Source organism: Archocentrus centrarchus, chromosome 16 (genome assembly GCF_007364275.1).
Source record: "Archocentrus centrarchus isolate MPI-CPG fArcCen1 chromosome 16, fArcCen1, whole genome shotgun sequence".
Classification (NCBI taxonomy): Eukaryota; Metazoa; Chordata; class Actinopteri; order Cichliformes; family Cichlidae; genus Archocentrus; species Archocentrus centrarchus.
The window spans coordinates 18,724,957-18,739,072 of record NC_044361.1 but is presented as its reverse complement, the minus strand read 5'-3'; the positions used below and the strand labels follow the sequence as shown (position 1 = coordinate 18,739,072).

General features: G+C 41.6%; 1 protein-coding gene across 3 annotated transcripts in view; it reads left to right on the top strand.

Annotated features, from left to right (window-relative positions):
* lars2 (leucyl-tRNA synthetase 2, mitochondrial) overlaps positions 1-9,978 on the top strand; it is a 36,797-nt gene extending 26,819 nt beyond the window's left edge. For all 3 annotated transcript variants that reach the window (XM_030749843.1, XM_030749844.1, XM_030749845.1), the window contains exons 13-21: positions 927-1,025; positions 2,905-3,042; positions 3,149-3,252; positions 3,610-3,789; positions 3,944-4,113; positions 5,097-5,174; positions 6,233-6,344; positions 7,444-7,571; positions 9,606-9,978. In XM_030749843.1, the coding sequence (XP_030605703.1) occupies positions 927-1,025; positions 2,905-3,042; positions 3,149-3,252; positions 3,610-3,789; positions 3,944-4,113; positions 5,097-5,174; positions 6,233-6,344; positions 7,444-7,571; positions 9,606-9,785 (1,189 nt within the window). In that variant the 3' untranslated portion in view covers positions 9,786-9,978. The remainder of the gene's footprint in view (positions 1-926; positions 1,026-2,904; positions 3,043-3,148; positions 3,253-3,609; positions 3,790-3,943; positions 4,114-5,096; positions 5,175-6,232; positions 6,345-7,443; positions 7,572-9,605) is intronic.
* The last annotated feature ends 4,138 nt before the right edge of the window (positions 9,979-14,116 follow it).

Genomic DNA, 14,116 nt, shown 5'->3' with positions numbered 1-14,116 from the left:
TACTGCTGGGTTTTCTTCATATGAAATAACACCTGAATTCCAAATATTAACTGTGCTACACCTTAGCCTTGTTGCTAGGCAACCTTCAGTTCTTACCTCATCAACACAGCCTTATTATAGACTGGTATGGTAGGTGGTCGAGGAGTTTTTTGCCTCTCGACGTGTGTGTCTGGCTGCAAAAATTTGACTGTGACATGACTCGGTGTGTCTGAAAGTGTAAACCAGTAGACAGACTTTAAGATGAAACAGAGGCATCCCATGAGGTCCAGGAGGCGACATCAGCTCTGCTGCACATACTGTAGCAAAGCTCAGAGCTGTTTCTCTGTTTGTCTTTCTGGGACACTGATTTGAAATCTTTTGAGACTCATTATAAGTAAAAGGCAGTCGCTTTCACCGTTCCATTAAATGCTTTTAAACTGAAACAGAAACACTCTCCAAAACCTTTCTTTTTTTTTTTTTTTTTTTCCTCCCCCATGTCTTTGCTGATGTCCTCTCCTGCACTGTGAAAGTGTTGTTGGCAGATTCGCATCACATACCCGAGTGCTGTTTGGCTTGGCTAAAGAGGGGCACAAGGTGGCATTTCCAACACAAACACATGATCGTGTGTGTGTCCTGCCAGTTCTTTTCCTGTTAGCACAGCCTGTTAGTCAGGGCACGAGAACAGAGCTCTGGTGCCAGGCTGGCTTCAGCTGTGCTTCTCCACGGGGACATGACCCCCACAGCCAGATGCAAGCAGCTTATGCATACACACACACACACACACACACACACACACACACACACACACGTTAATCACATAATGAGCCATTTTCTCTGAGCATATAAACAGACCTCATTCATTTGTTCACTTTCTAATTTATCAGCCTCTTTTTTTTTTTTTTTTTTCATCCTGCCTCTGCCAACTCTCTCTTTGTCTCTCTTGTCAGATGTAAGGGCCCAGCGAGGAGGGAAACCGACACCATGGACACATTTGTGGACTCAGCCTGGTATTATTTTAGATACACAGACCCTCATAATGCAGACAGGTATGAACGGCCATCTCCTGAAACTTTAATTTGCTGCTATTCATCCATTCTTGGCTCAGTACGGCCACCAAATGCAGACTTATTTACTTTCCCCCTTTTGCATCTTTTCCCACACTGTGACAGATTTTAGTACAAATGGCACAGCTTTTTTTTTTTTTTTATTTCCATTCTATTTGTTTACAAGAAAAGGAGAAAAGAGAAAGTTGCAAAAGATTCTCCAGCAGTAGGCGAATAAGCATATCTGTCTGTTTCGATATAGAGAAAAATCACTATGTAATCCCTATGTAAGTACAAACCTCATTATCTCTCTCACCTCACGCTCTCATTGCACATCCACTCACACACTTTGTTCTATAGGTGCCGTTTGTGAAAGTTATACTTAAACACATGATTATGCTCATTGTAAGATCACCCACTCTCTCTCCCACTTGTGCACTTGAAACACGTGTGTACTGCTTGTGTACACACACAGATATGCAGACACACTTCCCTGAAAGTTGCACTCTTTGCCAATAGAGATTATGGAGCAATGGCTGTCACCTGCTGGGGTGGCAGCGATACCCTGAGCTTAACAAAAGAGATTAATTTCCCAGTGCCCTGACCTAGCAGTAAAGCTGCTTTAAAAAGGGAGGGGGACTGCTCTCTCCATCACTTTTCTTTGCCGGACAGATTACGGCACAACAGAAAAAGCAATTACACCATTTGTGCATTTCAGTTGGGCTGCTGAGCCGTATACGCGCAGGGGGAGGCGATGAAAATGGGAAGCAAGAGATGTTTAAAGTAGCAAGTTAGAGGAAGGAAATGGGAACAGGGTGTTATGCATTAGACTTCCTTGGCCTCTTGCCAGAAATGAGCCCAAATAATTTTCAGCTTTGTGAGTTTATAACTCCCCTCCGCCCCGGTTCAATTATCTGGAGACACTATCGGGCAAAGAGGGAGGGGTGATAGGGAGAGAGGTGTGAAGGCGAGTAATGATGGAAGTCTTCCCTAAAAAGCATCATTACTGATGCTCCATCATGGCAGACAGGCTAACTACATCCAGCTGCCCTGTCAAGATCTGAAAGCAATAGATATATTTTCACTATTAACTCATGAAGGCAGTGATCCCAGCCAAAATGTAAGCAGACATTACTTTAGTATTTCTGTCTGAGTCTAAAGCCACAGAAGAGGCTTCACTATGCTTCTGTTCCCTTCATGTCTGGATTGTTGTGGGTCAGATTAAGCCTGCCCCCTGGAGGAAGAGAGCGTGCATGTCTAACAAAGCATGTAACAACCAACTAGTGCTATCTGAAAAAATGTTTACTAAGAATATATCAGAACATTTAACCTAAGCATGTGTCTGCTTTGCTGCTTTGAGTTGTTGATTCTTCTTTAATTTGAAACATTGTTGCACCTCAGGTACATATAACTAAGTTACAAAAACATGGACAGATAATAACATAAACAAAGCAGAGTAAGATAATGTAAAAAAAAGAAAAAGAAAAAAAGAGTGAAATAAATGGTTATACAGCATTATGGAGTTAAGTGAATAGAAGTCAAAGAAATACATCATAGAGCAAACCCACAGCCTTCATGTTTCCTGAAAGGAAAGAAATTGTAATAGGAAGTCATGGACTTCTTACACAACATTGGTTTGAGCGGACAGATGACAATATTTGCATGATCATTTATAGCTTCTGTGAGAGCAAAGAAAAAATAGCTTCTTTATGAAACTCAAGAGACCATCTGAGGAAGGAGGGAAGTACTAAAGACCTTCAAAAATCTCATCTCTCTCCCTCACCGACACTTCTTCACCCTCATTATTGTTCCTTTCCAATTCAGCATTGCTGTTGATAATACGTTAGGCTATTAAATTAAATGAGCACCTCTCCTTCTGCAGGCCTTTTGAGCGCCACCTAGCAGACCACTGGCTTCCTGTGGACGTGTACATTGGAGGGAAGGAGCACGCTGTTATGCACTTGTACTATGCTCGTTTCCTCTGTCATTTCTGCAGGGATCAGGGTCTTGTGGCTCACAGGTGGAGTACACTAGTACACGGTTTATCTGTTATTTTCTTTGTTTGTTTTTAGTGTGTATGTTCGTTTTGAGTGTGTACGTCAGTGTACTTTCTTTCTGTCTTACAGGGAACCTTTTCGGAAGCTCCTGGTCCAGGGTCTGATCAAGGGCCAGACATTTAAACTGGCAGGCAGTGGCCAGTACCTAAAGAGAGAAGAAATAAACTTCACAGGTACGTGCTGCCTGCAGCTGGAGAGTGTTTGTTATTGTGACACATTTATAACAAGTGTGGAGGGGGGAGAGGGAATGCTGATTTATTTATTTATTTTTTCTTCACAGTAATGCGTTATAACCCTCTTTGTTTAAGCTTTTTAGATTGCATGTTTCCAGTTGAATGACAGGTTAATCAAGCTACTCTTGGCAAAAGTCAGATCACATGAAATCCTTTGAAGATACCTGAAAGGTCTCCTATAATTAGCACCTAAGGATTTATTGGCTGGCAACAAGATAAACAGGAGATTCTGGAAGATATCAAAGTAAGAAGTCTATTGATCCCAGCTATCTCTGACCCCCATCCTGCTTCATCTAGATAAGGAGCCCGTGGCTTTGAGTGGTGGTCGCGTTGAGGTGACGTGGGAGAAGATGAGCAAGTCTAAGCACAACGGACTAGACCCCCAAGACGTGGTACAGCAGTACGGCGTGGACACAGTTCGACTCTACATCCTTTATGCGGCACCGCCTGAACAGGACATCCTCTGGAATGCCAAGAGTGAGCCGACGAGAGTCTGCGAAATTACACAGACATCTTAAGTTACTCATGAACATAATAAATTAAGAATGATGTGTGAGATTGCCTTAAATATTTTCCTCAAAAGATGGGCACTAAGTGAATAATGAATAATGTGTGTGTTGGCCCTCTCTAGCCGATGCTCTTGCTGGGGTTCTGCGATGGCAGTCTCGACTGTGGCAGCTGGTGACCAAGCTGAGAGGAGCGCGGCAACTCGGAGATGTCCCCAGTCCCAGTCTACTGAAAAAGAAAGAGCTGGCAGAGGCCAAGAAGATCTGGGAGAACAAGAACTACGCAATTCAAGAGGTAGCTACTCTGCAGCCTTAAGACTGTCCGCAATCCTCGATAAATGGCTTAAAGTGTGTCATTGTGACGTTATTAAACTGTAAAATATTGCAACAGTTCTCACCAGCAGGGGTCAGGTATGGGCCCATAGTCAAATCTCAGATTGTCACACAGATTTAATGTTCGCTGTCCTTGAATAACATGTTGCATCTGTCGTTTTGGTCTGTTTTGAATTTAGTTCTCTGTTTGCTCCTCCTATCTATGGTAATGTTGTTAATGTCTGGTATTAATTTGTGTCTTTTAGCCTTTTGCCACTCTATTAAATGTTACAGTTGGAAGGCATGTTAACATATCTTTTCTCATTTATATGGTACTAAATGACAGAAAGCAATATATCACTCAGTACACAGTCTCTCAGTACACAGTACTGACTTCTGGCATTTCAGCGCTAAACATCCGTCGCAACCTGAAACCCCCGGAGTAAAGAGTAACAGCAGAAGGCGATGGAAATTGATTTTAAACTCTGTCTCCTTTCACACTTTATAAATAGCCTCCTTTGGCTGCCAGGTTTGATTGTCACTCTAACCCCACCCCCCACCCCCACCCTCAGGGCCAGTGCTTTTAAAGGGCCTCAGGCTGTTTGCCCTAAGCCCTCAAAGCCAAGGCTGTCCTTTGATCTGTCCCTTAGAAAAGCCTCGTTGATCAACCTTCTGCTCCCTGTGGACCTTCCCAAATGGGTCCTTTGTCCCCGAAAGCAGAGCAAGGGAATGTTGACACGCTTTGTGGCTTCAGCTGGTCCACATGATGATAACAGACAGGAGGTTCATCTCCTGAACCTGTCATTGTTTTCCAATGATAAGTCAGAGGCACACTCAGTAATACTCAGTGACACAAACAATCCATCTGGAAGAATCCATATGTCTAGTATTTAGAAACACACACAAAGCCTCAGACTGTCATTTGTACTAACCAGCAGTGCCATGTTTCTCTGTTGGTGTTTTCAGGTGACGAGTTACTTCACAGAGGACTTCCTTTTCAACGCAGCCATATCTCGACTAATGGGACTCACTAATACACTGAGTGTGAGTGCGCTCTCTTGAAGTGCAGTACTGTACAAAAATCTTGAGCCATCTCTCATTTCTTTATATTTTACTCACAAGGAGCCAGACTTTCTTGTCATTTTTTTAAAGTGGTCTTGAGCAGCAGTTCTCCAGGCTTTCTGAAAGTCTTTAAATTTTTTAGTTTGGGCATTGGCTTTTTCACAGATTTTAATTCCAGTCTGTGTGTCTGTCCATTTTCAGAGGCATGTTTTTTATTTGTTTGTTAAGCCAATTAACACTGACTTATGAATCATTCAAGCAGAAAACAGACACCTAACTCAGTGGATGAAGCAGTGTTGTATTGTATCTTTAGACACTTTGTTACTAGCAGCCTGTCACAAAAACACATCATTTGTTGGCATTTTGTTTAGCTGAATTTATGATGTCAATATATATTCAATATGTACAAATGAGTTCAGGAGAGAGGTACAACAGTGCATGTCTACAGTCATCTGTAAAACACAGGCTCTGTCATGGATTGGGGCTGCGTTTGAGACAATGGTGTTGGAGATCTTGTTGAAATTGAATTATGGATGCAGAAAAATACCATCAGAATTTGATCCAGCATGCAATACCATCTGGAAAGAGTCTGATTGGCAACAGCTTCATTTTTCAGCATGACAATGATCCCAAACACACTGCCAGTGCAGTAAAATCATACCTGAATAGAAAAACACACAACGGAACAGTATCAGTCATGGATTGGCCTCCCCAGAGAACGGACATCAACATTATTGAAGCAGTGTGGGATCATCTTGAGAGAGAACTGAACAAAACGGCAGCCAACATCCAAAGAAGAGCTTTGAATGTTCCTCAAGATGCTTGGAGAACTATTCCTGAAGACTGCTTAAAGAAATTACAAGAAAGCTTGCATGTGTTTCAGTAATTCACTGCACGTATTTCCCATTTTCATAGCAAAATCAAAAGAAAAAGGGGGTGACTCAAGACTTTTGCATTATACTGTAAACATGTTAAAACTATTGTCTAAAAACTGAACACACTGGAAGTTATATTTTTTTCTACTGCCTGTGTGTGTCTAGAGTGCAACAGTCAGGCTGTTGCAACACAGCGTGGAGTTCGAAGAAGCTCTGGCTGCCCTGGTTATGATGACAGCTCCCATGGCCCCTCACTTAGCTTCTGAACTTTGGGCAGGTTGGTAGCATTCAAATTATTCACGCACATGCACATATTCAGTGTCAAGAAGAAATGTGATGCCTATCATATGATGAGGAACAGAAAATGAACGCAGCCCATCTTACACTTAACCGCTTGTCTAAATATTGGTAAATGAGAATAATTTTGGTGTGTAAAAGAGGAAGTGGCCTCTGATAAGCATCTAACACCAGTGAACACCCAGCAATGATGAAACAGAATATCAATCGGTGAAAGAAATTGCACATTGATCTCTTAAACCCGCTAAATAAATCTTCAGTATGTTTGACCTGAAATTAACAACAAAAAGGAAGCGGTAGCGTCACTTTCTGTGCCCCGTGTGGAAGCGTGCCCTTGTACTGCCCTGGAGGACATCCTTTTCTTTCCGTGGTTGCACGGACACAAGCTTTCTGCGCACAGCTGAGAGAGAAGAGAAGAGTTAAAGCCGTGTCCAGCTGAAGGCAAAGCTGGTTTTAATGAGTGACATTGTGCAGTTTTTATGTTTGTGCTCGTGTGTGTGTGTATAGCAGAAGACGCTGTAGAAGCTGTAAAAAAGTGACGCCAAACACACACGTTTTACCGATCGTAACCTGTGAATAAAGGATCAAAGTTGATTTTTAGTGAAACGAAGCTCGAGAGGTTCGGCAAACCTCTTTTTGTTTATTGTCCTTACAGTCAATCATTTAGCTCCGTTTCACTGCGTAGTTTCCCCTACATCATGTTTAGCCCCCACAGCTTGAGAGTCGCTGATGTAAAGAGATATAAACAGGACATACAAGACGTGTGACCTCTGTCGCACTCTGTACTTTACTCTCTCAGCCGTTCTTCATAATTTTACACACAGTGTGCGGGATAGAGGAAGTTCACATCCTTCCCTTGTGCCTCCAGAGGACAAGAGCTCTCTATAAGAATAGCTGTTTTGTTGTTGTATGACCCATTACTGAGATGTTAAATAAAAGCAAAATTAAAGTCATCCACGCACCTATAAAATGATCCAAGTTCACTTTTTTTGTTTCACTTTTCTGGCTGACTCTTTTGTACCTCAGCATATGTTACCTCAGTGTGTCAGCAGATCTTGTCCATGTTGGGTCTTTCCCAGGTCTTTGCCAGGTGAAAAACCCCCTTAGCCCCCTTCTCCAACGTGGAGGGGATGTCCTGCAGCAGTCCTGGCCGACTGTGGACCCAGAGTATCTGGAGCTCCCTGACTTTGTGGAATTGTCTGTACTGGTAAGTTCAGATAAATGCAAACACTCAGACGTGAGCTCAATCAGTAGGCAGCAGTAGTGAAGGTTCTGTCTCATGCTGAACAGGTAACTAAATACATAAATAAAGGGTTGTCAAGCTTAAACGAAGCCCTTATTTTTTTAATATAAGGACTTCACAATACTTAGGTGGGCTCCACAGTCCTGATCATCTCCGTTCCTTTATGACCACAGTGTGCACTCAGATGGCCTCCACAGTCTCATGGACAAATCTGCAGCAACTGTGTGATGCTATCATGTCACTGTGGACCAAAATCTCTGAGGAATGTTTCCATCACCTTGTTGAATCTATGCCATGAAGAATCAAAGCGGCTCTAAAGGCAAAGGGGGGCTAACCCAGTACTAGCAAGGTGTACCTAACAAAGTGGCCAGTGAGTGTATATACAAAACTTTATTAAGAGGAATATGCATGTTTTGCTCATACATCCTCGAGCATTTCCTTAAACTCTCCATTTTTAGTTCCATGATTACATTCATAGTCTGTAATTTTCAAGAGAGCCTATGATTAGCCTGTGTATGTGTGCGCAGGCACGTGCATGTCTTTACAAGTGTGCGCGTACCTGTGTGTTTATGTGTCAGCACGTCGAGCACTGTGCTTAAAGCTAAATAGACAAGTCGGTGAGTAATTAAAAGTTAAGAACAGAGTTGCTGTATAATTCCTGTCTCACTGTCACTCTTTCACTCGTGCTTTTTTTTTTTTATGCCTGTTAGCTCAGAAACCGTCATCGACTTCAGTTTGGCAGAGTGTGTCATCATCATTCAAGTGTCTGAGTTTTAAACGTGCACAGACAATCAGAGGACATATCCAGCTGTGATGGAGTGTTTTCAGAAAATCCACTTGTATCAGCTCAAACACATCACACATGAATCAACACAAATACACACAAAAGTGCTATTCTTTGTGCTGCCCTGGATATCAGCTGGGCTAATAGAGCTTCAGCTGCTGTAATATGACTATTTTCTCTTTTAGAAGGCAGTATCCCCTGAGAGAACCTTTTAATCCCTTTACACACACACACACACACACACACACAGATACACATACTCACCTGTGATTACAACAAACACAGTAAGCTGAATGACACCACTGTTCTTTCACTTCTGAGAGACAGAAAAGGGTGTGTCTGCTTGTGCTATTCTTGCGGCAGAGATATAAATCTTGTTGTAGTTACATTTTGGGAAATTAGCACATTTTTGTGTAAAAACTCAGTTAGGTAAGGGTTACCTTAGGAAGTAGTGTTTATGGTTAGGCTGGGTCACCAGGAAAATGTGTGAGAAATCACATGTCTGAGTGAGGGTGGGTGCATCCAGCTCTGTTCTCACATTTCTCCATGTATGGAATGTATTTTCTGTGTTTCAGTGAAAATGCTCTTTGACACATCTCCGCGGACTCACACACACACTGTATATATATATATATATATATTTGAGCTTCCATTGCTCAATAATGATGATGATGATGATGATGATGGTGTGGTGGTTTTCTCTTAGACTAAGTGCTGTGTTGTGGGTTTCCTCACTCCCTCAGTCCTCTAATCACGTACTCGGGTTTGCCCCAGAAAGGAGGCCAATGCTGAGTGGCCTCAGTCTCAAACACACACACACACACACACACACACACACACACACACACACACACACACACACACACACACACACACACACACACACACACACACCATTAATTTACAACCGCTTCTAGAATCAGGATCATGTTCAGCGTGTGCACACATACACTTGCTTCTAAACATACAAGACTGAGTGCCCTTACCATGCGTACCACTAACTATGTGTTTTAAAGGATGCACTGTGTATGTAGAAGGAAAGGTGGAGTCTGCTATTTTGGGAGTTTTGTGCCAGAAAGTAGTTTATATTAAAACTTCCCATGAGAGAATCTTTTTTTTTTTTTTTTCCCTCCCAAATAACTGAATGGAAAAAACCTTTAACTGAATAAATACACAACTTCTCTCATCTCTTGCCTTTTGTTTCTTACACTCAGATAAACAACAAGTCCTGTGGCACTGTGACGGTGCCTCTGCAGGTGTCCAAAGACTCCAGTCAGGTGCAGCAGCTGGTTTTGGAGAGCCCCATTGGACAGAAGCTTCTGAGCGAACGCAGCATCAAGAGAGCCATCCTGTCTCCCAGGACTGCTCTCATCAACTTCCTTGTTGATGAGTGACATTTGTTCACCACTGCTTTTGTAACTGGTGATAACTGGAGCTCAGCACGGAGAGACAGACAAAAGAGGTGGCCTTTTTTTAAAAACTGTATTTAAGGTTAAAGGCTGAAGTTCAGGTTATATAAAATAATGTCAGTGTAAATATATCTACAGACATTTTATTTATATGTTCCTATTTTTAATAAAATATTCAAGAAACAGCAGGTTTCTAGTGTCTTTAATGCGGCACATATCTTTGTTAGATCAGGCTTCACTTATTCAGGACCTTACCTCTGCCCTAAGACCACTTTAGATTCTAGTCATTGTTCACATTCTCCACTTTAAGCGTTGTACCCATGAGCACAGCTTCACACCTCTCAATCTACCAGTGCACGTCTCAGCCAAGTCATGCAGCTGTGATTTGCCTTATCAGCACTTGTGTGCACCTCCGGCCCCATTTTTGGCTGCATGGACACGGACCGCCATTTGGCTTCTGGATGCACCGCTGTGCTCTGTGCACCGTGGCTGGCTGGAGTTAACTGAAGGGCCTCGAGTGGTTGGGGATTTTTAACCTTGCCACCGCATCATTTGTTCTGTGCCTCATGGCCAACTGTGCCTATTCATCAGCACTGTGTCTTGACATTAGACCAACATGACTCAGCCCTTAGCGCTATCCTGGCAGAGCGCACACGCCAGAGGCACTGAAATGTATCTGTGTGCCCACCCACTGGCCTATCTTTAAAGCTCGGGTGAGTATGCAGTCACTTGAAATGTACAACCATTTCTCTTCTGCGACTCACAGTGCACACATCTCTGATTAGTCCAGTTTTTGAGAGCTATATAGGTAAAGTCTAAAGTGTTGCAAGGTCAGCTCCTAAGGGCACACTTTTAATTTGACTGTATTAGCCAGCTAGTAACTGATAAAATCATTCTGTGGCTTGCAGTATAATTAGTGGATTGTTTTTAGTTACTCATGCAGAATTTTAAAAATGTGCAGACACAAAGAAAAATATGATTCTTACTGACCCGCTAACCCTTTCCCCATATTCGTCCACTTTATCTCTCAGCATCAGGTGACAGGAAGAGGCTCACAAGAGAGACAGAATAACAGGAAGAGAAACCAGGAATAAGAGGAGGGGAGTAAAGAACTTTAGCTCTGTTATTCTCTGCATTGTCTCAGATTGTACAATGGCTCGATACTGTCGCAGCCCAAAACAAAGCAAGACAAAGACACAGAGGCATTTACCTTCCCTCAGCTCATCTCTGTACTCCCCATATTTTCTTTCACACATTCAAACTGGCTGTTTTAAATAGCCATTAGGCCACGAGGAGTTTGTTTTTAACCCCCCTGGTTGCTTCCTTTTCGCAGCTCTCTTCACACCTTCCTTTACTTTTCTCACTGGTAACGGCAGCTAATGAGCACGTCTGAACTTGATGTGGCCTCAATAACGGGCTCAGTTTGCTGTGTCATTAAAGAGAGCAACAGCGTAACCGTTTTTAGGCCAGAATGAGTAAAATGATTAAAGAAGAAAATCATTCCCGGACTAAAGTTACCCCTTTTAAACGAATGAGATCTGAACTGCAGTGATGCATTAATTTTGTCACTTTCAGCCTATGTCATCATTTAACACTTTTTGTCATCTCTGCAGTTTCCATGACAACTGAGATCATTGAAAAGGCAACAGTAATCCACTGTGACTCACTTTCTCTTCAGGCCACAGTCATAGCCTTTCTTACACAAGAGATGTACAATATGAATTGTCTTTGATTCGTCAAAGTAAATCACTCCTCCGCCTCTTGAGAAATTCTGCTGGTGAGGCGGATAAGGGTGCAGCACACAGCGCCACAGCCCCGGTCGCCCTCCTTTGCAGCAGTCCTGGACTGGGCTGTGGTTCTCATGTGGGGACGCTGTAATGGCACAACTCATTATCTTGCAGGATGACCTCAAGGCTAGAAAAATGGTCCTTTGTGGATATTCTTTGTGTGAGTTCATTGTGTAAGCAGAGTTTCATTAGTCCTTTAATTGTATTAAAGATGAAATTAAACTCTATGCCACACTATACTTATTAATTTACAGTACCGTGCAAAAGTCTTGAGTGACCATTCATTTCTCAATATTTTACTAGAAAAATGGGAAATAGATGCAGAGATTTATTGAAATGTGCAAACATACATGGAAATCCAGGATATTACATAACCGTCTCTGCCTAGTCTGAAGGTATGGCAGGTTTCAAGCTAATAATTCTTTGGGAATTACCTTGTTGGTGCAAAAATACTATTTCATGTCTGTCAAACTGTGTTATCTTTGGCATTTTTCATTAGAGTCAACTAAAGAAAGTCCCTAAAGATACTATTTAAAATTGGTTCTTTAAGTTGTCTGTTATGTGTAGGCACAACACTGGCTCATCCCTTGAGGTGGGTGCCATTTTCATCCTTGAATGATTCATAGGTCTGTGTTAAGTGGCTTAACAAACAAAAAACATTCCACTTAAAATGGTCAGGTACAAGGACTGGACTGAAAATGAGTGAAAAAAGGAGCCAGTTTACAAAGAAAAACCTTTTCTATTGAAAGGATCCGTGTATCATTTTAGTACAAACACTGATGTCCTCACTTCAAATAAATCTATGGTAGTATCATATAGCAGTGGCCAGTATTCATTCTTCATTCACTCTTTTTATCATTCATCTTCATTTATCATACCTATTAATTTCATCCATCTCCATCTAACTCGGCAAACTGTTGCATCTTTGCACACAGCTGTTTACTCATTACTGCTGATGCTTCAAAGTGAAAGTCAACAGTTTCTGCATCTGGATCTGCTTTTATGCAAATGTCAATGCCTTCGAATACAAGAAACTGGCTTCTAATCATCAGTTTAAAAATATGGGGTATTATCTGCTGTGCAGATTGTTAAGGCATCAGAAATAATGTGATTTAATTAATTTCACAATTTACTGAGTGATTGCAGCAGATAACCTTATAAAAGAGTTACAATAGAACTTTGGATTCCTGGAAATATTAGTCTTGCTCAAAATTGAAAGAAAAAAAAAAAGAATTGTTGACATTGTCCTCTCTGAGATCTGATGTAACCATGAACATGTAGGGACTCTGAAGCCTGGCTAAATTTTATTTATTTTTCAATTCTGTTTTTCTCATTTAACGAGGCTCCAATGACACAATTAACATAACCTGTAAAAGTAAATGACCTCATGTTTTGCAGAGTTATTGTCATCACACACTTGGATTAACCTCAGAGATATTTAACAAAAGTTAAATGCAGAACATGTATGCACTGAAGTTATGGATGGCACACTGACAATATTCAAGATATATAGTTTTAAATAAATTTAAGTCACTTTGATGATACTTGTTCAAATGTTTAGTTTATTAAGTCTTCTACAAAGTAAATTTTGCTTTTGTAGACGACGTCCTGGGTTCAAACCAGGACACTCACTGCAGTTCAACTGATTTCATGTTAAAGTGCCATGCTAATAAATAAATGGCCTCCTGCTTAAAGGAAAGACTGCATTATGGCGACTGTTTCTTCAGGCTAAACCTTTTATTTTTATTGTAGCACCAGCAGCAGCCTCGAGGTCCCCTTAATATCAATACCTGCTTCATGGAGGAAATATGCTCTGACTGCACATTATGAGTTTGTCCTGCTGGACCCCAACTTTGCTCCAAATGTCCAGCAAGCGCTAGGACACAATGCAGAGGGGTTACACTGTGTGTGTGTGTGTGTGTGTGTGTTTTGCATGAGCAGGAATGTATGATGTCATTCAGCCGTAAACAGACAGGCCTGTTAATACCCCCCAAACCACAGGAAAACACACCCATACAATAGTTACTGTCGAGCTTTATGAATATTAAACTCAGGTTGTTTATGAGAAGTGGGATGAGTTTAGTTGTCACGTGTTACACTTCATTTAAAAAGAGAAAGAAAGCAAGCTTATTCTGCTAATGCTGTTTAATAAAAGCATGCGCTTCAATGCCAAGTAAAGCAACGCATTACTGTGCGTCGTTTCAGGTGCCAGCTTCTGCTTTCTTAAACGTGTAATACCAAATTTCCTCCTTTCTTTCATCCGTGACACTGAACCCATACGCGATGGGTATTTGCAACCTGTTACCTATTTAAGTAAAGGCAGCAATAACACAGGGTCCTGCCCTGGAAATGTAAAGTAGGTGTTACACTGCCTGTGAAACGCTCTAAATGTAGAAAAAACGGCCACTGTAAGAATAGTAAAAGTCACAAATCAATGAAAATAAAAGTTAGTGGAGGTTAGGGAAGCAGAATAATAATGTGGGTTTGTTTCTTCCTCCAAGAGAGCGAGCTGAGTCAATTCGGTGATAT